Source organism: Muscardinus avellanarius (genome assembly GCF_963383645.1).
Source record: "Muscardinus avellanarius genome assembly, chromosome: 19".
NCBI lineage: Eukaryota > Metazoa > Chordata > Mammalia > Rodentia > Gliridae > Muscardinus > Muscardinus avellanarius.
The window spans coordinates 29,906,002-29,926,437 of record NC_137805.1 but is presented as its reverse complement, the minus strand read 5'-3'; the positions used below and the strand labels follow the sequence as shown (position 1 = coordinate 29,926,437).

Here is a 20,436-nt window from a genome sequence, read left to right as displayed (position 1 = left end):
CCCGGGTGCCCTGCGCTCTCTGGGACTTGAAATTCAAAAGGAAGAGGTGCACTCTGGGACTGCAGGAGCGGAGGGAGCGCCCCCACAGGCAGCTGGCTCATCGGGGACTCATCATGGCTCTGGCCGGGAGATGAACGGGAGAGGAAGAAGGAGAGGCTGGCGGGCGCTCCGGGGAAGGAAGGCGTCTTGTTAGAATGGCTTCTTCTACGTCTGGTTTCTGGCAGGAGGTCCCGAAAACTCCTTCCTGATAATTTCATTAACTAGAAAAGAGAGAGCGAGAAAGAAGGATGGAGGGTGAGAGGGGGCACCCAAACCAGGCCCAGAGCAGCTTTCCAGAAGCGTGATCGGGCCATCTTATTAAGTACGTTTTTGTTCTGTGTGAAAATACATTTGATGTTGATTTAATTTGTGGTACGGGGGACTGAACCCGGGGGCGTTTCTACCTCTGAGTTACACCCCCAGAACTTTTTGTTTTGTTTTGAAACAGAGTCTTGCTAGGTTGCTGAGGCTGGCCTCGAACCTGCGACCCTCCTGTCTCAGCCTCCCAAGTTACTGGGATGACAGGCGTGTGCTACCACATCTGGCTCCCCCAATACACAGGAGGTCCTTTCTTGTCTACGGAACTACTCCCAGGACTGCCACATCTGGGAAAATACCTACGGCATGATTACGTCTGATGAAAACACAGGGGTCCCCAAAGAGATTGCAAGAGAGAACCCCACAGTCGAAACCAGTAACTGGCCACCAGTTTAGACGCGACGTTGACTTCAGCACAACCAGAGGCCCTGGTGAAGGATCTAGTTATGAGCGTCCACACTGGGGCGCTGAGAAGCTGGCTCACCTCTACCTGCAAAGTATGGGTGGGACTGGAACGCAGCCAGGCGCCCCACCAGCCCCAGCCCCGCCACCATCAGTATCCCTAGAAATAAGTCGTTCTGGCCGGGCGTGGTGGCGCACGCTTGTCATCCCCGCACTTGGAAGGCGGAGACAGGAGGATCGCGTGGGTTCGAAGCCAGCCGCGCGCGCTGGCTTAGGAGACCCGGTTTCCAAATAAAAATGTAAAAATAGGTCTGGGAGTGTAGCCCGGAGGTAGAAGGGCTTCCAGGAACCCCAGTACCCCCCCCCAAAAAAAAGAAAGAAAGAAGTCACACTCAGCGCCAGCCCACATGGGAGTCAGCGGCTAGTGGTCCTTTAAGGCACGTGTGTGTGTGTGTGTGTGTGTGTGTGTGTGTTAGAGTTTTGTTGACTGATCCTGGGGTGGAGAGGGCCGGGTCCCAGCAGAAGTCGCTGCTCTCCCCTTCCCTGGCTCCGACCTGGCTTCTTCCCACAGCCTCCTGGGACTTTCTCACCGTGGGCAGTCCCTGATCTTCTGGAGATAAAAACTCCAGGGAGGGCCAGTGCGCCGCCGGCTGCCGAGGCTCACGGCGCTCTGCCCTGGAGACCCTCCGCCTGGAGGGGTCTGCGCCCCATTGTAACAGGCAAGACGCCCGGCATGGAAGACTGCACCGTGCCGGGTCCGACTCTCAGCACCTTGTCGCTGGTGGTGTGACTTTAACCATTCTGTGGCTCAGTTTCCCCGCCTGTAAAGCGGGAATCATAACCGTGCATCGCGAGGAGCACCGCCAGGTGAGCAGGTGCTGTGCAGCCGTGGGCTGGGTCGTGCGCGGGCCCTCGTCACCCAGGTGTAGGTGTGGGCAGACGCAGGGGGCCGGGAGAGCTCAGGCTCCGGAGCCCGACGGCGGGGTCAAAGCCCGCCTCAGCCACGACCTTACATGTGCACCTTGCTTCCAGACAGGCCCATTCTGTGCCTCCGTTTGCCCGCTGCATCTCAGAGTATTCGCTTCTCCCAGGGCTGCTGAGGAGCTGGATGAGCTAACGCAAGCCAAGAAACCATAGCTTTCCCTGAGAGCAGGTGCCGGCTTGCAGGACGGAATGTTTACCAGAACATGATACACGTGTGTCAAAGGACCCGTGCGTAACTGTTAGAATAACAGACACTTCCGAGGTGTGGAAGGGGATCCGTTAACGGGACGCCGAGGAGGAATCCGTCCACCCCGCGGCCGGCTCTGTGTGGGCCCGCGCTGCGCGGCTCCCAGCCACGTCGGGGCTCTAAGCTCGAAACTGCGCTCGGCCCGGCAACCCTGCCAGGGTCCAGGAGCCCACGGCACCGCGTCGCCGCCCTGAAAGCAGAATGCGGGGGCAGGGCGCGGCAGCTTCACGTGAAGCTTTTCAAAGCCCGGATTCTGAAGCCTTCCTGTTTTCTCACCCTAGGAAACGAGAGGAGTCCATCCTCAATGGAAACTTTCCACAGCCTCGGCTTCCTAAAAATAGCTGGTGGGCAGAGCCGTGGGCCACGGGACCGGTTCCCTTCCCAGATCCCGGGCTGGGGCCAGGGCAGGGGCCGGGAGACGGGGCGGCCTCCCCCGCAGGCAAAGGCACTCTAGATGAGATAGGTCCCTCCACGTGTGTGTGTGTGTGTGTGTGTGTGTGTGTGTGTGTGTGTGTGTGTTACTGGGGGTTGAACCCAGAGGCATCCTACCTCCAACTTACACCCCAGCCCAATTTTATTCATTGTTTGGAAGCAGGGTCTCGCTAGGTTGCCGAGAGCCTCACTAAGATGCTGAGGCTGGTTTTGAACCTGTGATCCTCCCAAGGACTGGGGTGACAGGCATGTGCCACCGTCCCTGACTCTCCCTACCGTTCTCCCCCTTCTCACTCAGGCTCCCCTGTCTCTAAACACGCCGCTCTGGTCTGTCTTCCACCTGCTCCCAGAAGCCCCTTGGGGCCCGGTGCGCCCCCCCCATCCCTTCCAATTCAGGCCACGGCTGTCCCAACCAGGAGCCCACCTTCCCGTTTCTCTCCCACCCTCGTCGTGCAAGGCTCGGGCACAAGCTCCTGGCCCCCATCCCCTCCCTCTCCGCCCATCCCTGTGTGTGTGCACACACCCTGCGGTGCCCGGACCTTGGCACGCAGGAAATAACGTTGAGCTTAGGAAGACCCAGAGGCGCCACAGGTCCCGCGGCAGAGCCGGCCTGGCTCCAGGTTTGCCCAGGTCTGAGCTGCCCACGCCCCCTCTCGTCCCCCTCCTCAGTTTATTCACCCAGCGATTCCTCCAGCCTGCGCCCCCCACTGGCAACCTCACCTCCTGCCTCCTCCTTGCGAGACCCCTGCCCACAGCAGTGCTTCACGTGGACCCTCCTCGTCCAGATCTAGCCTCCGGCCCTCCCTGTCCCAACGCTGCCTCCTGATCCTGCCCTCCTCCTAATCCTGCCCTCCTCCTGATCCTGCCCTCCTCCTGATCCTGCCCTCCTCCTGATCCTGCCCTCCAGCAGCAAGCACCCAGCTCCCATGTCCCCCACTGTGCCACGCACACAGCAGGTACTTAATGCATGCTCTTGGGGCACCTGTACTTGGGAGGCTGAGACAGGAGGATTGCAGGTTCAAGACCAGCCTCGGCAATTCAGCGAGCCTCTCAGCAACCTAGCAAGACCCTGTTTTAACAGGGTTGAATTTAAAAAAAATTAAAAGGGGCTGGTGTATAGCCTGGTGGTAGATTACCTCTGGGTTCAATCCCCAACACCCCCCAAAAATTAAACTTTATGATAAATTTTAAAAATGTGTACAATTTTCAGTGTATATGACGGCCATGTATACAGAGAGTTGTGTTGCATCTCAAGGAGAATAATAACCTAATAAAACTGACTGAAGACAGAAGAGGCCATGCCAGGAGGCAGCGGGCGCTGGGCAGCGCTGGCGGCCCCGCGGTGCTGTGTCTGGCTCTCAACGATCCAGCTCTGCTCGTGCGGCACAAAAGCAGCCGTGGCAGTAAGCCAGCCAAGGGGCGTGGATGTGTTCCAATAAAACTTTATTTGCAAAACAGGCTGGGGGCCAGAGAGCGCCCACGGGCTGGAGTGTGCCAACCTTGAGTATACCAGCGACAAAGAAGAAGGAAAGAGGGGTGCTGTCGGTGCCCACTTTTGGGGAGCAGCGATCTGGGGAGCCCAGGCCTCACCTAGTATAGTCCACCCAGTGATTCCTCAGCTTCCTCACCAACGCCCGCAGGCCTCCCACGGGGCCCTGGGACTTTCTAATCTGCCTAAAGGCCCCGGCGCCCACACGCTGACTTCTTTCTTTATTTCTCTAATAAACTTGAGCGAGCAGAAGAGCAGCTGTGCAGGGCCGCCTGTGGACCCCTCCCCCCATCCACTTTAGGGTGAGTTAAGGGCTCCACAAAGTGACTTTACATGTTTATTTATTTTTGTGGTACTGAGGATTGAGCCCCGAACCTCTGAGCTACACCCCCAGCCCTGTTTTATTTTTTCACTTCGAAACAGGGTCTCAGTGGCGGAGGCTGGCCTCGAACCTGGGATCCTCCTGTCTCGGCTTCCCAAGTACTGGCAGGACAGGCGTGCACCACCACGCCTGGTTTCAGAGTGCCTTTTCTGTAGGCCTTTCCCTCCAACCTCCCATGGCTGCCTTTGGAACTTCATCCCTTGAGAAAGAAGCCACAGGAAGGAGGGCTCGAGCCGGGGTGGCTTCACCCCCAAACCTCCCGTGTGTTTTCTGCCATCTGGCTAGACCACGTGAGCGCCCGGCAGAGCCCAGGTGAGTGCCCAGCCTCAGAGGCCTCGCCTCCAGCGGGGTGGGGCTGGGGGCTGCGCTCTAGACCCATCGGCTCCATCTGCGGGGCCTCACTCCCAAGACCCCCATGCTGGGGCCAGGGGGGCAGACGGAGAGAGCTCCGGAAGTGCTCCCGACAGCTGCCTCGGCCCCTCTGTTCCTGGGGGTCCACTCGAAGGCCATTCCCTGGCCAGGGGCCGGGCCTTGGGTTTTCCCGTGACTCCTGCTGAGAACTGAATTGCGGCTTCTGGGCCCTTTCTTTAGGCTCGGCATTCACCTACTAAGTCCTTTCCAGGTTGCCTCCATCCGCTCTGGCCACTTGGGAACTTTGGAGAACTTTCTGGAAGAGCCCGCCAGGCCCGACTGCATGGGCCCCTTGAAAACCAAGACCTCCGGAGAGGCCCGTAGCCAAGGTGGGGGGTCTGCACCAGGACAGGGGCCCATGGAGACATTCAAAATGCCGTGATGCGCACCTGTCATCCCGGAACTGGGAGGCTGAGACAGGAGGACCACAGGTTCAAGGCCCACGTCGGCAATTTAGTGAGATCCTATTTCAAAATTAAATTAAATAGGGCTGGGGTGTAGCTCAAGGTAGAATGCCTTAGGTCCAATCCCTAGTATTAGAATACAAAACAACGCTCTGCCCCGACAGCTTCCCCGGCGGCTCACGCCCTCAGCACCGGCGTTTCACGTCTATTTAATATCAGAATTCCTTGGACACGAAGCCCGTGGGAGGAAGCAGGGGCCATCCGTGGTGAACGCTCGCCGGGTGCGATGACGGCCCTTTGACTGTTGCTGGTTTCAAGAATCCCTGTTGGGGCTGCGCTGAAACAGCAGCTCCCTCTGCTAGGGGCTCGTTCTGATGGGTGACAGCCGGGACATCCCAGGAAGGCCCTGTCCTCTGGGAAGCGCAACTCTGGGCTGCCAGGGCTTCGGCGTGGCGATGGGTATGGCTCGCAATAGCCAATTTACTGGGATTCAGGCTCTGATTCTGCCAAGGCCTCCGGGACCTGGCCCATGGAGGAACAAGGCCCCGTCCGTGAACAGAGGGACCCTGGCCAGCCACCGGCAGCGGGCCAAGAGGCCGGCGACCAACGCCGCTGATGCCGGTGCCCGCCCAGTGCTGGTCTGCTCAGTTGGAAGGCGGAAGGGTTAAAAGGCAGCGTTCATACGGGTGAAGCTGAGGCTCGGCCCGGTCCATCACCTCCTCCAGCTCCCCGGGGGTGCCTTTAATCGCCTGACTTTCCTGCGCTGGCCGGTGGCCAAGGCCAATATGGCGGTTCTACTGTTTGAGGCTTGTGGGGAAGGCCCTGGGGAGACCCGGGCTCCGCTCCCGGTGCCACAGGCTGACTGCAAACCCAGACATGAGCAGCAAGTCACGCTGTCAATGCACCCGTCACGAAAGCCCCCGGGAGGAGCCGGAGCTGAGTCAGGAAAGGAGGCCGGGAGGCCCTGCGCCCACCAGTGCGGGCCCCGCCCGCCCGCCCGCCCGGGGATCTGTCCCTGCAGGCCGGTCCTGGGGAGGGAGATGGGAACCTGCAAATCCCAGGGCCGGGCCTCCTCGGACCCCGGCCTCAAGACCAGTGTCCACTCCGACAGGGCAGACCGGCCCTTAAAGAGCAGGCAGAGGGTCTGAAGGACGAGATGAGAAAGCCTCCACGTTGTCACTTTGTTTTTTTTGTTTTGTTTTTTCAACTTAAAAACTCAAAGCAAACACACAGCTGGAAAACAAGGAGAAGCAGAAGATTTCGATTACCTTTAACTTTGATTTCTTGGATCAAAGATCACAGTGATTCTGTTTCATAATATGTTTTGTATCCAGCTAAGGTGTGTGTCTATCAGCTCTGAAAAAGATTTGCAAAATCATTTTTAAGAAGGAAAAAAAAATCCCCTCCAATCTCTCTTATATCCTCCACTTCGCTGTCTGTACATCAAGCCTCGCAACCCGGAGTCAACGAAACCCTGCGGCTGTTCTTTTCTTTCCTACCTTTCTCTCTCTCTCTCTTTCCTTCCTTCCTTCCTTCTTTCTTCCTTCCTTTTGTGGTACTGGGGATTGAATTAGGGACATTCTACCTCTGATCTATACCCCTAGCCCTGTTTTTAATTTTATCTTACAACAGGGTCTCACTAGGTTGCCGAGAGTCTCACTACTTGGGGAGGCCGTCCTCCAACCTGCGATCCCCGTCTCGGCCTCCCCAGCGCTGGGACTGCAGGTGCACCGCCGCGCCCGACTCTGTGGCTGGACTTCCGGCCCCAGTTCTGCACCATCTTAACTTGTGCTGGAGTTCGCCAGCTAGCAGGGTCACGAGTGTGGAGCTGAGGGACTCGGGACAAAGACCTGGGGATCCCGGGATCAGAGCGCACTGGCCCTGTGAGTCTATTCCAAGCTACAGACTCAACACAATCCATCTAGAGGGATGAAATTAAAAAGCGGCTTGTGCTAAAGGCAAGAGGAAATGAGAGCCCCTCAGACATTTCCCCCGTCACCTTCCCGCGGCCCTCCGTGCACAGCACAAGGGCCCGTGTCCTTCTAACTAACACAGCACCCCGAGCTCGCGCGGGTTCCCAACACTGCTCATCTTTTTGCTTTGTCAATACCCCCCAAATTCTCTTTTTATAGCCTAGGCCCAGTCAGAATAACAAAAGAACGAGACCTGAGTCACTATTTTATTATTTTATGAGCTATGCTATGCCCTTCCCATTCCAGTTTTTGGGTCCTGAGGATGGAACCCCAGGGCATTCTACCTCCAAGCTATACCCCCAGGCTTATTTTTTTTTTTAATGTTTCATGTTTTTCTTTATTTGTGGTACTGGGGATGAAACCCACAGGCATTTTCCCTGAGCTACACCCCCAACCCTATTTTATTTTTATTTTGAAACAGGGCTTCACTGGGTTGATGAGAATCTCATTACTTGCCGAGGCTGACCTCAAACCTGCGATCCTCTTGTCTCAACCTCCTAAGTACTAGAATTACAGGTATGCTCTGCTACACCCAGCTACTTTTTAAAACTTTAAAACAGGGTCATGCTAAGTTTCTGGGGCTGACCTCGAACCTGTGATCCTCCTGTCTCAGCCTCCCAAGTACTGGGATTCCAGGCATGCACCGCCACACCCAGCCCTCTCTAGATGTGCCCAATGGCTACAGCTCTCAAAGCCTTGCCTCCCCGCCCCTACGAGTCACACACTGCCAGGCCAGGCTCTGTTATCACCGCGGCCCTGGAGGAACGGTTCCGGGTTGTTTCCCGCAGGAGCCATGGAGCACTGTTAGCACGGTCCGTGAACTAGCACGCTGGCTCAAGGAGAGACTGCAGCCCTGAAGTCTCATCTCTACTCAGGTAAAGAACCCTCTTTACTTACTGAGAGGGTCCGAGTGGGCCTGCGGCCACAGGCCTGTGTTTCCAACAGGACCCGGATGTTCGGGGCCGGTTTTGGGCTGCTAGGTGCTGGGGCAAGAGACCCCCTGCACCTCGCCTTCCCAGCAGCTGCAAACCCTGTGGGCCCTGCGTCCCCCTCCCCTGCAACACACAGGCCCAGGTGCCCTGTCCGGCCCTCGCTGCACTGCCCTCTCCACCCAGGGCCTCTTTCCAAACCCAAGAGCCACGGGTGATGTCAGACCACTTCTCTGGGGTGTTAACATCCTTCCCCTCTCCTGACAACGGCCAAGTTCGAGTTTCTAGCCTAGACCATCACCCCAGACTTCAGACTCAGAAGACCGGGGGTCCCACCCGGCAGCTCACACTTAACAGGCCCCAAAACAGCCTCCATCCTCACCCCGTCCCCCCACATCCCCACGGGGTCCCCGCCCCCTACAACCGGGTTCCACCTGTTCCTGCTGTAGGAACAGGCACTTTGCACCTTGAGGCCTTGAGGCTTTGGGGTGTGCTCCCCGCCCGCCCACGGCTCACGGCTTCCAGCCCCTCCCTGCCTCAGTGTCCCGAGATCTGCCTCAAACCCCCGCAGCCTGCACTGTCGCCTGGCTGCCGCAGCCCCAGGCTCCAAAGCAGGGTGCTCCTGTGGAAACAGACCCTCCCCATCTCGCTCAGCTGCTACTAGAAGAAAAAATAGCTCTGAACTACCACAGTGGCCAAGCCAGTTTCACGTTATCCAGATCCGCCACCCAAGGGGCCCTCAGTAGGACGCGGGTGGAGCGCAGGGCCAACCTCAGAGGAGCCGTTCAAACCCAGGCAAAGCCCGGGGCCTGGAGCTGGTTTTTTTTTTTTTTAAATTAATTTATTTTCTTAGGCGCTGGAGACTGAACCCAGGCACACGCCCCATTATTAGTAGTAGTATTTTGTGGTGCTGGGGATGAAACCCAGGGGCATTCTACCGCTGAACTGCACCCCTGCCCTATTTTTTTTTTTTTTATTTTTTGGTGGTACTGGGGTTCCCGGAAGCCCTCCTACCTCCGGACTAAACTTCCAGACCTATTTTATTTTTGGAAACAGGGTCTCCTAAGCCAACGCAGCTGGCTTCGAACCTGCGCGATCCTCCTGTCTCCGCCTCCCAAGCGCGGGGATGACAAGCATGCGCCACCACGCCTGGCCCAGCCCTATTTTTAATTCTTTATTTTGAAACAGGGTCTCACTGAGTTGCAAAGGGCCTCGTTAAGTAGCTGAGGCTGTCTGAGAACCAAGATCCTCCTGTCTCAGCCTCCTAAATGCTGGGATTACAAGCGTGCGCCACCACGCCCAGCATTTTATTCTTTCTTTTGAAACAGGGTCTCACGGAAGTTGTGGAAGGCCTCACTAAGCAGCTGAGATGTCTGTGAATCCAGATCCTCTGGTCTCAGCCTCCCAAGTACTGGGATTACAAGTGTGCACCACCGCAAATGGCTCCCACAGCCCCATTTTATTTTGAATTCTGGAACAGAATCTCGCTGAATTGTTGACGGCCTCTCTAAATTACCAAGGAGGTTGGCCTTCAACTGAGGTCCTCCTGTCTCAGCAAAATGCTGTCCCTCAACATGGCGAGCTGCGCTGTCACCTTCCAAGAGAAGCACGGGGCATCCTGCTGGTGGTTGGCTGCAGGGTTCTGAGCCTCCTGTTCAGCCACAGAGCACCACCCTTTGGGTCTCAGAAGTCACAGGCTCCGAGGCAGAGGAGGGGCCTGTCTCCTTTCAACGGAGCCCAGAGTTCAGCCAGACCGAGCCCCGCCACCCGCGCCCCTCCGCGGAGGCGGCCCACTCTCCCCGATCGCAGCAGCCTCCGGGGACCTGCAGGGGCGGCTGCTGTGAACCCCAGAGCTCAGGGTGCCAAGGCAGAGAAGATGGGGCGCCCTGCCAGAACAGCCCAAGATGTGGCCCCAGCTCTGTGGGCAGTTGTCTCAGGCCAGGGTCTCCCAAGCTTAAAAGACCCCTGGGATGCCCTTGGGGACCCTGAAAGTGCAGGCTGGCAGAGGAAGCTTCTGGAAGCAAAGCACTCGGCGGGCAGTACATCTGCAAAAGCTCAGGGCCCCTTGCTGAGCCTCAGCTTTCTGGACCACAAAATGGGGATGAGAATACCCCCGCGGCGGGAGACGACACAGCCAGCTCACCGCACGCCTACTACGATCCTCTAACAGAGAGAAATGGGAAGAGGACATAAACCAGCCCTGGAGAGTCCCCTCCAGTAACCAGGGTACCGTTCTGTTTCCCTACAGCTTTAAACAGGAGTTAATAAGGTCCGTTGGTCCACCCGTGTTCTGGTCGGTTGTCAGTAGTATTTATATTATCATTATTATTATTATTATTATTATTATTATTATTATTTATTTTTGGTGATGGTACTGGGGTTCCTGGAAGCCCTTCTACCTCTGGGCTACACTCCCAGACCTTATTTTATATTTTTTATTTATTTGGAAACAGGGTCTCTTAAGCCAGCGCGGCTGGCTTCGAACCTGCGCGATCTTCCTGTCTCCGCCTCCCAAGCGCGGGGATTACAAGCGTGCGCCACCACGCCCGGCTGTCAGTAGTGTTTATATTATTATTATTATTATTATTATTATTATTTTTTTTTTTTTTTGTGGTACTGGGGTTTTTAAATGGATGCCGAGACAAAGCAAAATTTAGAGCTACTATGGGCCCCTTGGGTCCCATCTACAAATCTCTGTAGAGATAGACAGGGGCACCTTCTTTTTTTTTTTTTTTTTTTTTTTCCATAGTAGGGATTGGACCTAGGGCCCGTTCTATTTTTATTTTTTTGAAACAGAATCTCACTAAGTTGTCGAGGCTGGCCTCAAACCTGCGATCCTCCTGTCTCACCCTCCCAAGTACTGGAATCACAGACGTGTGCCACCATGCCCGGCTAGAGCAGGGCACTTGGGTCTCAGACTCACTGCCCCATTTTGGAGTCTTCTGTGGGGACGCAGCTTGAAACCCACGGAGCGATGCTGCGTTCCTAGCCCCCCTGGCATCAATGTGTGAGTCGCATCTAATCTAAACCGGGGATTAGCCGGTTGTTTACCGTGTATCCTGGACGTGGTCCACCGTGATTTATCCACACCGACAGTAATCTTGCCAGCACAGGAGTTGACAGTCTCTAGAATCTGTCATCTGGACCAATTACATGGCTCGATTCCCAGACCTCTGGGGCTCAGGCATCACATTTAGACGGATGGAGTGAGTGATGGGTCTGTGTCATGGTTACCGATGGGATCAGAGATTTCCCGTCTAAGGAGCGTTTTGTTTGGGGGTTGTACCGTGGAACACCACGTCCTTCCTGACTGGGGTGGATCGTGCTACTGTCATTTCCACGGTGATTACACACGGACTCCCGATCCTGGGAGAAGCGCCCTGCGGCTGCTCGGTGCTCGGCTGCCCCCCCGGGACGGTCCTCCGGCCTGCGCCCGGCACAGCCCTTCTGCCCCGCTCAGTTCTCAGCTCAGCAGAGCCACCGCTGATCGCACGCAGCTAGGCTGCACCTCTCCCATCCAGCAACCACATCGCTTCTAAGGTAGCGACCGCAGGCAGGAAGGCAGTCTAAATAAGACGCAGCCTGCTTCCTGGTCCACCCGCCGGCGTCACGGCCCCGCCCAGGCCTCTGCGAGGGGCTCGGGCCCCACAGCGAGCGCTGCAAAAGAGCTGTGCCGCTTTGGGAAAAGCAAAAAGGCAAACAATAAAACAGCATTTGTTCCTACGTGGAGTTGAGATTCAGGAAAGATCAAGAAATCCAAACTGAGCGGGCAGCCCGCTCTCACGAGTGTGAGGCGACAAATACCGGGTTGGGAAGCCGCTTTCCTCTTTAGGAGTCAGGGGACTAAAACAAGATGTGTTTTGTGACTTCTGAGTCCCAGCGTGGTGGCACGCGCCTGAACTCCCAGTGCTTGGGAGGCTGAGACAGGAGGAGCTCAGGTTTGAGGGCAGCCTCAGAGACTTTGAGAGGCTGTCAACAACTTAGCAAGACCGTGAATCCAAATAAAAATTAAAATAGGGCTGGGGGGTACCGCTCAGAGGTAGAATGCCCCTGGGTTCCATCCCAGCACCATTTTTTTTAAAAGGGGGGGGGCTTTTGAGTTTACGTATGCTTGTTTATCCAGGAGGGCTGAACCCCGGCGGGAACAACAGCAGGTCAGACCTGCAGGTGCGTTAGCAGGCAGAGGCCGGAGCAGGAGGAGGTGTCCATCCTGGCCTCTTTCCTCGCATCAGAGAATCGTGTGGGACTCCTCTTGGCTTGGAGGAGGTCCCAAAGGCCCGGCCTGCCTTCATGAGACCTTTCCTTCCCACTCTAGCTCCTGGACACTTACTGACTCTCCTAGCCCAGCCTTACCCTCCCATGAATTCCACCTTCTCGACCGTTCTGTCTTCCCAGGAGTGCGTGACCCGCACACCCATACACACCCATGCTTCGATAGCCAAGCACAGCCCACGGCCTGCGGGGAGGTGGCCCTGTCCACCCTGCGGACCTGCACCTCTCACGCCCGCCAGATCCAGAGGCGAGGGAAGCCACCCACTGCCCGGAGGGGAAGTCCACAGGGTCCGAGCAGGGCCCATCGCGAGTCCCCCAGGTGAGAACCACCGGCCTGGCCTGGCCCTTGTGCCAGGGCTTGTAGGCTACCCGGAGCCACCAGCCTGAAGTGTGTGTGTGACTCTGACCCAGGACAGCTCCTCACTCCGGATGAGTGTACTCAACCGAGCCAGCCAAGCCTCCTCTCTCCTTCCCTCCCCTCCACACCGGGGGTTGAACCCAGGGATGCTCTGCTCGAGCTGCACCCCAGCCCTATTTTATTATTTTATTTTATTTTGAAATAAGATCTTACTAAGTGACCATGTGCCATTGGCCTCAAACCTGTGGTCCTCCTCTCTCAGCCTCCCAAGCACTACAATTACAGGTGTGTGCCGTAACCCCCGGCTTCAGCCGGACCCTTTACCTGACAGCCCTTGCTATGCGCCCGGCTCCCACCCCAGACCCATCCACTGAAGCCAATGTGATTGTTTGAAGACAGAGCCTTTGAGGGGTCATTAAGGTGAGATGGGGCCACGAAGGTGGGCAGATGTGACTGGTGCCTCTTGAAGAGACACCAGGCGGCAGATTCTGTTTATTTAAAGATAAAGCAAAACAGGTGGCCGCCTGCAAGCCAGACAGAACGCCCGAGATGTCTCCTCGATCTTAGACTTCCTGTCTCCAGAACCTGGAGGATGAATGGCTGGGCTTAACCTGCATAGCCTCTGGTGTTTCGTCACGCGGCCCGAGCTGACGATTACAGTCTGTCAAGCGTATTTTTGCCAAAGCACTTCCCCTGCTACTGTCCGGCCCGTGCTCACGTGGCGGGCATCTTTCAGTGCCTTGGGCGTGGCTGGCCAAGGCAGGGTCTGGACAGGGAGGGCTTTATTCAGAGCTCTTGCCAACACCTCTGCCTCACCCCCTGCCGACTGGCTCAGGCCAAGAGGCATCCGGGTCCTCCTCCTCGGCAACCTTCCAAGCCCCAGAGCCGGCAGCCCCTCTGGCCTCCCCCTGATCTCACAGCTGCAGCCCCTGCGTCCCTGGGAGGGACAGAGGGTGGGCTGCAGGCTGCTTGGGATCAGGGCCCAGGCAGAGCTGAGGGGCTCAGAGTCCAGGGCCAGCGGCTCAAGGAGGCGCTGTGAGGGGCCGGGCCGCTCAGACCCAAGTCCTCATCCCACCACCTGCCAGTCCTCTGGGGGGCTTCCCTGCACCCCCTGCAGGCCTGTGCATGGCACTTTCAGTTCCCAGGAGCCCCAGGTCTTTGCCTGGCCGCAGAGGACTCTGGGACAGATCGCAGATAGCGGTGCACCCTCTCTCCCTAGCACTTTCACCTGGGAAGCTATTTGCTCATGTTCAGAGCGGGAGGGGTCTGAGGTCAGCCTGCCCCTGGAGCTGGCTCTCACATCCTGCCAAGGGGCCCCTCCCGGCCCCACCGCACCCGCACCCGGCTGCTCTCTGAGTCACTGTCCCCCCCCTGCAAACCAGAGGCACCGGAAGCCGGCCTGGGCGCAGGCCCGCACAGCACCCAGCCACCCAGCCACCTTACGAGCAGGGCCTCGGGCTTACAGGAAAAATGGCTTGCCCAGCCTTGTCTCAAACTGTCCCCGGCTCTCAGGATGAGTAAACACGGTAGTTCCGAGACTCTGGCTTCAAACAAGAGGCAACGGCGCTCCTCGGGAGGCGGCCGCCGGGGCGGGCGGAGCAGCCGAGACCTGGAGCTGGCCTCCGGCCAGGGACACTCGCCCACCGGGGCCAGGCAGCCCAGGTCCCCCTGTCAGCTTCCCCGAGGCTAACCCCGCATCCTCCCCCAGCCCACCCCGCGCCTCTGAACTCAGTGGCGCTTCTCAGAATCCAGATTCACACGCACAGGCCTCCCCGGAGGGGCCGAGAGGGCAGCGCAGGCATGGGAGCTACCTGATGAAATGTCATGGCGAACCAGGGGCTCCTCTCACTGTACCCACAGGAAGCCGCCGCCCGGCACCAGCGTCCACAGAAACCTGGCCTTGGGCGGCTCAGAGCGAGCCCCGCGGCCCTCGGCGCCACAGCCTGGCGGCTGGACGTGGTTACCAAGACGAGAGCATGGTTTCTCGGGAGGGGTGCATGGTTCGGGCCGCAGGACCCTGGACCTTGAAGCGGGTGGCACCTCGGCCTCGCAAGGTTGTAAGAGGCTCGTGAAGGCGGCGCCCGGCCTCGCCCACTGCTACGTCCCTGGTGCCCGCGATGAAGCCTGGAGCGTTGCGGGTGCTCGGTAAAGACTCCAGGGAGGGAGGATTGCATGAAAGCATAAAATACCACCTCCTCGTTGAACGGCTTGAAACAGTTGTTTCCCAGTCGGGTCTGGGTTTTGACTGTCTCCAGGAGCTGCTCCAAACCTCCAGACAGAAGGATTTTGGCCACTCTGGCAGTAGCTGGATGAGAGCTGACATGTTTGGACGGACATGGCTGATGTTCGGAGCTCTCGAGGTCAGGGACTTGGAGCAACTGTCCCATTTATTTATTTATTTATTTATTTATTTATTTATTTTGTTGGTACTGGGGCATTCTACCTCCAAGCCACACCCCCAGCCCTAGTTTTTTTTTTTTTTTTTTTTTTTTTTTTGAAACAAGATCTCACTAAGTTGCTAAGGGCCTCACTAAGTTGCTGAGGCTGGTCTCAAACTCGCAATCCTCCCATCTTAGCCTCCCAGGTACCGCGATGACAGCCGCGTGCCACCGCACCTAGCTACTTTGAGCCTCTTGGTTCACGCCCACCCTTAGCAGCGAGCAATTAATAGCAGTTGGGTGAATAAATGATTAAAAAGAAAAAGAAGGACTGAAGGAATAAAGCATTGCCTCTGAGGAGTAGTGAGCCCAGGCAGGGCACGCTGCCACCTGTCTCTGAGCGGGCTCCGGGTTCGGGAAGCCACAGGCCTCCTGAACATGTGCTGCACTGGGCGCTGTGTCCCAGGCCCCCTCTCTCAGCCCGCGCTCCGCGAGGCCACACGCCCGAGCTCCTAGCGGTGCTCAGGGCCCGGTGGGCATATTAAACCAGGCAGCAGACGGGTTAGAGCGGGGACCGTGGAGTCGGGGATGGGGGCCTTTCTCTTCCACCCAGCCCACTAGAAAGGAGGGAAGTGGTTTCTCTATCAGTGAACACCTCCACCCTGCGTCTACTTCATAGACCAACGGGGACGTATTTGGAAATTGCCCGTGAAAAGACCGCAGCGGGAAGCAGGTTTGAAGAGGGCGCATCCTCGGGAAGGCAGAGGTGCGTGGAGGCGGGAGGGTGGCCTTTCCGACTGCAGCCGGCGCCGGGAACCCGCAGGCCTTCGCAGGGGAAGGAGGGCAACGGACGGGACAGTGAGCCCCCACGGGGCGGCCCTTCTGTTATAAAAGACGGCCCTGTAGCCGGGAGTGGTGGACATGCTGGTAATCCCAGCATTTGGGAGGCTGAGACTGGAGGATCATGGTTCAAGGACATCCTCAGCTGCTTAGTGAGGCCCTTTGCAACTCAGTGAGACCCTGTTTCAAAATAAAGAATAAAAAGTAGGGCCACAAGTGTAGCTTGGAGGTAGAATGCCCCTCCAAAAAAGAAAGAAAGAAAAGAGAAAAAAAGACAGCCCTGAAAACCACTTTAGAAAAACCCTACAAAAAGCCAATACTGATGTCCGGCTTGGTGGCGCACACCTGGAATCCTAGTATATGGGAGGCTGCAACAGGAGAATTGCATGTTGAAGGCCAGCCTCAGCAACTTAGCAAAACTCTCAGCAACCGCATAAGACCCAGTTTGTTGTTGTTGTTTTTTTTTTTTTTTTTTTTTTTTTTGGTGGTACTGGGGTTCCTGGAAACCCTTCTACCTCCGGGCTACTCTCCCAGACCCATTTTATATTTTTATTTGGAAATAGGGTCTCTTAAGCCAGCGCGGCTGCTTCGAACCAGCGCGGTCCTCCTGTCTCCGCCTCCCAAGCGCGGGGATGACAAGCGTGCGCCGCCATGCCCGGCGCGTGAGACCCAGTTTTGAAACAAAAACTAAGAATAAGGGGACTGGGGGTGTAGCTCAGCAGTCAAGCCTTGGGTTCAATCCCCAGAACCCCACCCACACCCACACATCAATCCTGGAAATGCCGGTTTCCCCACAGTAGGCTAAAGACTGCAGACCTACAGTTGATTTAAAATTCAGCGCCATCCTGTGGGCCTGCCGAGCAGACACAGGTGTAGACAGGAAAGCTGGAGAGACTGGGAGGCCTTGAAGGAGAGCAAGCTGGTGCCCAGACCTGCCAGAGGCCGGCATCTCTACGCGGCTCTTGTCAAGCAGACAGCGCGTACCGCACCCCAGAGACATATACAATGGTTATTCGTGAATGAAAAAGACAGTGTGTCATTACAGGTCACAAGCAGACAAGCTGACCTACAAGCCTCAGCCTCCCAAGTACTGGGATTACAAGTGTGCCCCACCGTCCAGGAGAATTTGCATTTCTAACAAGCTCCAAGGTGACACCTTGGGGGACCTTCACCCAAAATTACAGTCCATGAGCTCAAACCTTCAGAAATCACTTTAACTTCATTAAAAGTTTGTATTCCTCAAAATTCTATACATTTCACACACATACCTGTTAAACACACATTAAATACATTCTTTCTCTCCCTCCCCCCCCTCTTTCTCTCTCTCTCTTTCTCTATCTGTGATCCTGTTTGATAATAAAAAAAATAAATAAAATAGGGCTGGGATATAACTGAGAGGCAGAATTACCCCTGGGTTCAATCCCCAGTACCCAAAACCAAACCAAACCAAACCAAAACCAGCCTCTTCTTCCCCCTCCCCACCTGCCCTGCACTTGAAAACAAGACTTGTATCAACATTCCACACCCAACTGCAGGGTCCGGGGGGACGGACAAGGCTCCTTACGGTGCCGCCGCCTGAGCAGGTGGCCTCGACCTGTCCCCAGGGACGGAGGACAAGCAGGAGCTTCTGATGTCACAAAGCTTCGCACTAGAGAATAGAATACTGGCCGGCTGGGGACCGGCAATGTGAACTAGAGAGGTACAAAGGAGAAGCTTCTAGAAATGGGGTGCTCTGGGCCAGAGGGTGTGCGCCCTCCACATCTGGCAGACTTTGCCAGACTGCCCGTGGCTCAGGGATCTGCCCCGTTGTGCCCAGCGAGGATGCCCCCGAGGGCCCGTCACTCCATCTCACCCCGCGCTTCCTGCAGCCCTGTCTTCATTTCATCCTTAATTCTTTCTCGCCAGTGATCTCAAGGAGATCAGAGCTGGCCCCGGTCTGGACCTGGACGCTGGACCAAACGCTGAAGCTGATGCCGTGATAACACAGGGTCCAGGGGGAGAAAGTCACAGGGGTCCAGGGAGAACACGGCGGCAGGCCAGCCCCATCCGGGACTTCTCGGCCGTGGGAGCCCACAGATCCCTGCGGTTCACATAAGGAAGTGTCTCGGGGCAACTGGAACTAACGGGCAGATGTCAGAGAAGGGCCGGGGGTCCCAAACACGGGGACCAAGACGCTCTGCAGCCCGGGCCTCTGTGCGTAGACAGGGAGGAGGAGGGCTGCGCGTGCGGCTGACTGTTACGCCCACTTTTCAAATAGCATTTCTTTTAGGCCTCAAGTACCAGCTAGGCATAGTGGTGCAGGATTATAATCCCATACTCAGGAGAATCTTGAGACAGGAGGATTGCAGGTTCACGTCCAGTCTCAATGGCTTAGCGAGGCCCTCTGCAACCTAGTGAGACTCTAGTTCAAAATAAAAAATAAAATAGGGCTGAGGGTGCAGCTCAGAGGTAGAGTGCCACTGGGTTTCATCCCTAGTACCCCCCCTCACACACACAAATACACCATAAGCACCGCTGCTGCTCCAGTTAACAGAGGAGCGATGGAGGCCCCAGGTGTGGGCAATGGGGAGAGACATGGTTAATGGAGGGACGGAGTTTACTTTAGCCCAGGGAAGTCTGAGGTTCCCGCGGGGGGTGCATTTGGCGGTGCCCATGAGCTGGCTGGGTGCTTGGGTACGTAGCAAAAGCCAGGTTCCTGTGGGTGTCCTGGGATAGAGCGGTGAAAGGCTCCGGCCCCATCCACACGCTGCTCTCTTTAGGAACTGGCTCAAGGTCATTCCTCACACACACACGGGCCTCCCATTCTCTGTGCTGGGGTTTGTGGCCTTAAGACAAAACATGTCTTCCTCCTTCTGTCCCCCACCCTTTCTTTCCCTCCAGGAGCCATCTTGGATGAGAACGCTAGCCCAAGAAGGGTGACGGGACAGGGTTCCTGGGAAAAACCCACGGGGCGTGTACATCTGGGCTGTGTCGGGGAAAGGACTCGCCGGTCTTGTTAAGATCACTGGTGCCTCTGGGTGTCAGTTACAGCACCCTGTAATGGTCTGGATTTAGAACGTCCCCTTGGCCCTCATGGAAGCCAGGCAGCCATGTTGGAGGTGGGGCCCCGGGGGGTGCGGCTTCGGGGTGACATACGGCTCCTCTTCCCCCTGCTCTCTCTCTCTTGCTTCCATGATGTGAGAGCAGAGCCTTGCTCCTCCCCCTCTCTGGTTCCAGCCGCCCTGCCCTGAGCTCCCCAGACCCAGCCTGTCGTGGACTGAACCCCTGAAATTTCCAAAATCTGTGAGCAAGTCATTTTTAATTCTTCTGCACTGTGTGGTCAGTTGTTTCGGACAGCCCCCGACATCCTCATCAACACACAGCCTTCCCTGCCCTGCAAGCCGACTGCTCTGAAGTCACACTTAGAGATTCTAGAATGTTCACACAGGTCCGTGGCAAGCCTCAGCAAATTAACAAGGGCCGCGGCCACTTAGCAAGACCCTATTTCGAAGTAAAAAACAAAAAGGGCTGAGGATGTAGTTCAGAGGTAGAACACCCCTGGCTTCAATCCCTAGGATAAAAACAGAAACTGTTCTAAGGACTATTTCAGCTTGCCAGCGTCCTTGAGCTGTTTTATGATTTATGTTTTATGATTTCCCCCTCCCCCATGAAGGAGATACAACCCTTGGTCCACATGGAGACCCTTTCTTTCGTTTCCTGGAACCTCTGAATATCCCAACACATTGCTAAGCCAGAGGAAGAAAGGAGAGGAAGTCATACTATTCAGACCCGCCAAAAGATAAGGCCAGAAGGAACCGTTCATAAAAGCCCATTCAAATCTTAAAACATCAATTATGCTTAAACCCATGGGTTCAGAATGGCACACACACACCCCCCAAACTCACAAAAGGCCCTAAGGGATCACCCCCAGGAGGATGTTAATGAACCCACCCGATATTTTAAAAGCTGGTAAATAAAGGGGGAAGAATCCAGCATTCATCCTGCTTTCCCTATATGAATCCTACCATTGTGGACACAGGGAAGTTGCCCTTTATAAAAGTTTTCCAGCTGGCAGGAGAGAAAGGGGAGGCCAAATAGGAACAAAATATCACTATTTTGCAATGAATCGCTAGCAAATTCATGCACTAGCAACATCTGCTAACATCATGAAAGAGAAGGAACCTGGGCCTCGCACCTCCTGGTGAGGACGTGTCCCTCTGGGAAGTAGTGTCTCCCCAAACACCCGAGCCTGACTCCCTCGAGCCTCAAACTGTCAATGTGCAGGACGCACGGGGGACAGAGGAACAAGATAACTCGCACCATGGGGGACGCAGAGGCCAAAGCCAGCAGGTAAGAAATTTCACAGGATAAAACTTTGTTCTTTCAACAAATAAACAGCTGAATAATGCCAGTGATTAAATGTCCTCAAGAGATTTTACTCTTAAACATAGACAAGGAATCTCTAAATTTAAAGATAGAATTTAAAAACAAAAACAAACAAACAAAAAAAACAAAGGCAGGCGTGGTGGCGCACGCTTGTAATCCCAGCATTCGAGAGGCTGAGACTGGAAGATCGTTGTTTCTGGCCAGCCTCAGCTA

The 20,436-nt window shown here is 56.0% G+C and overlaps 1 protein-coding gene across 4 annotated transcripts in view; it reads right to left on the bottom strand.

Moving 5' to 3' along the window:
• Window positions 1-204: 204 nt before the first annotated feature.
• The window catches only part of NFATC2 (nuclear factor of activated T cells 2), a gene marked incomplete at both ends in the record, with an annotated part of 137,956 nt that continues 117,724 nt past the window's right edge, over window positions 205-20,436 (bottom strand). For 2 of the 4 annotated variants that reach the window (XM_080716864.1, XM_080716862.1), the window contains one exon: window positions 205-260. In XM_080716864.1, coding sequence (XP_080572990.1) covers window positions 205-260 — 56 coding nt within the window. Of the gene's footprint in view, window positions 261-6,420; window positions 6,465-20,436 lie in introns of those variants that run through there. The other 2 variants (XM_080716865.1, XM_080716863.1) reach the window with 1 other exon arrangement.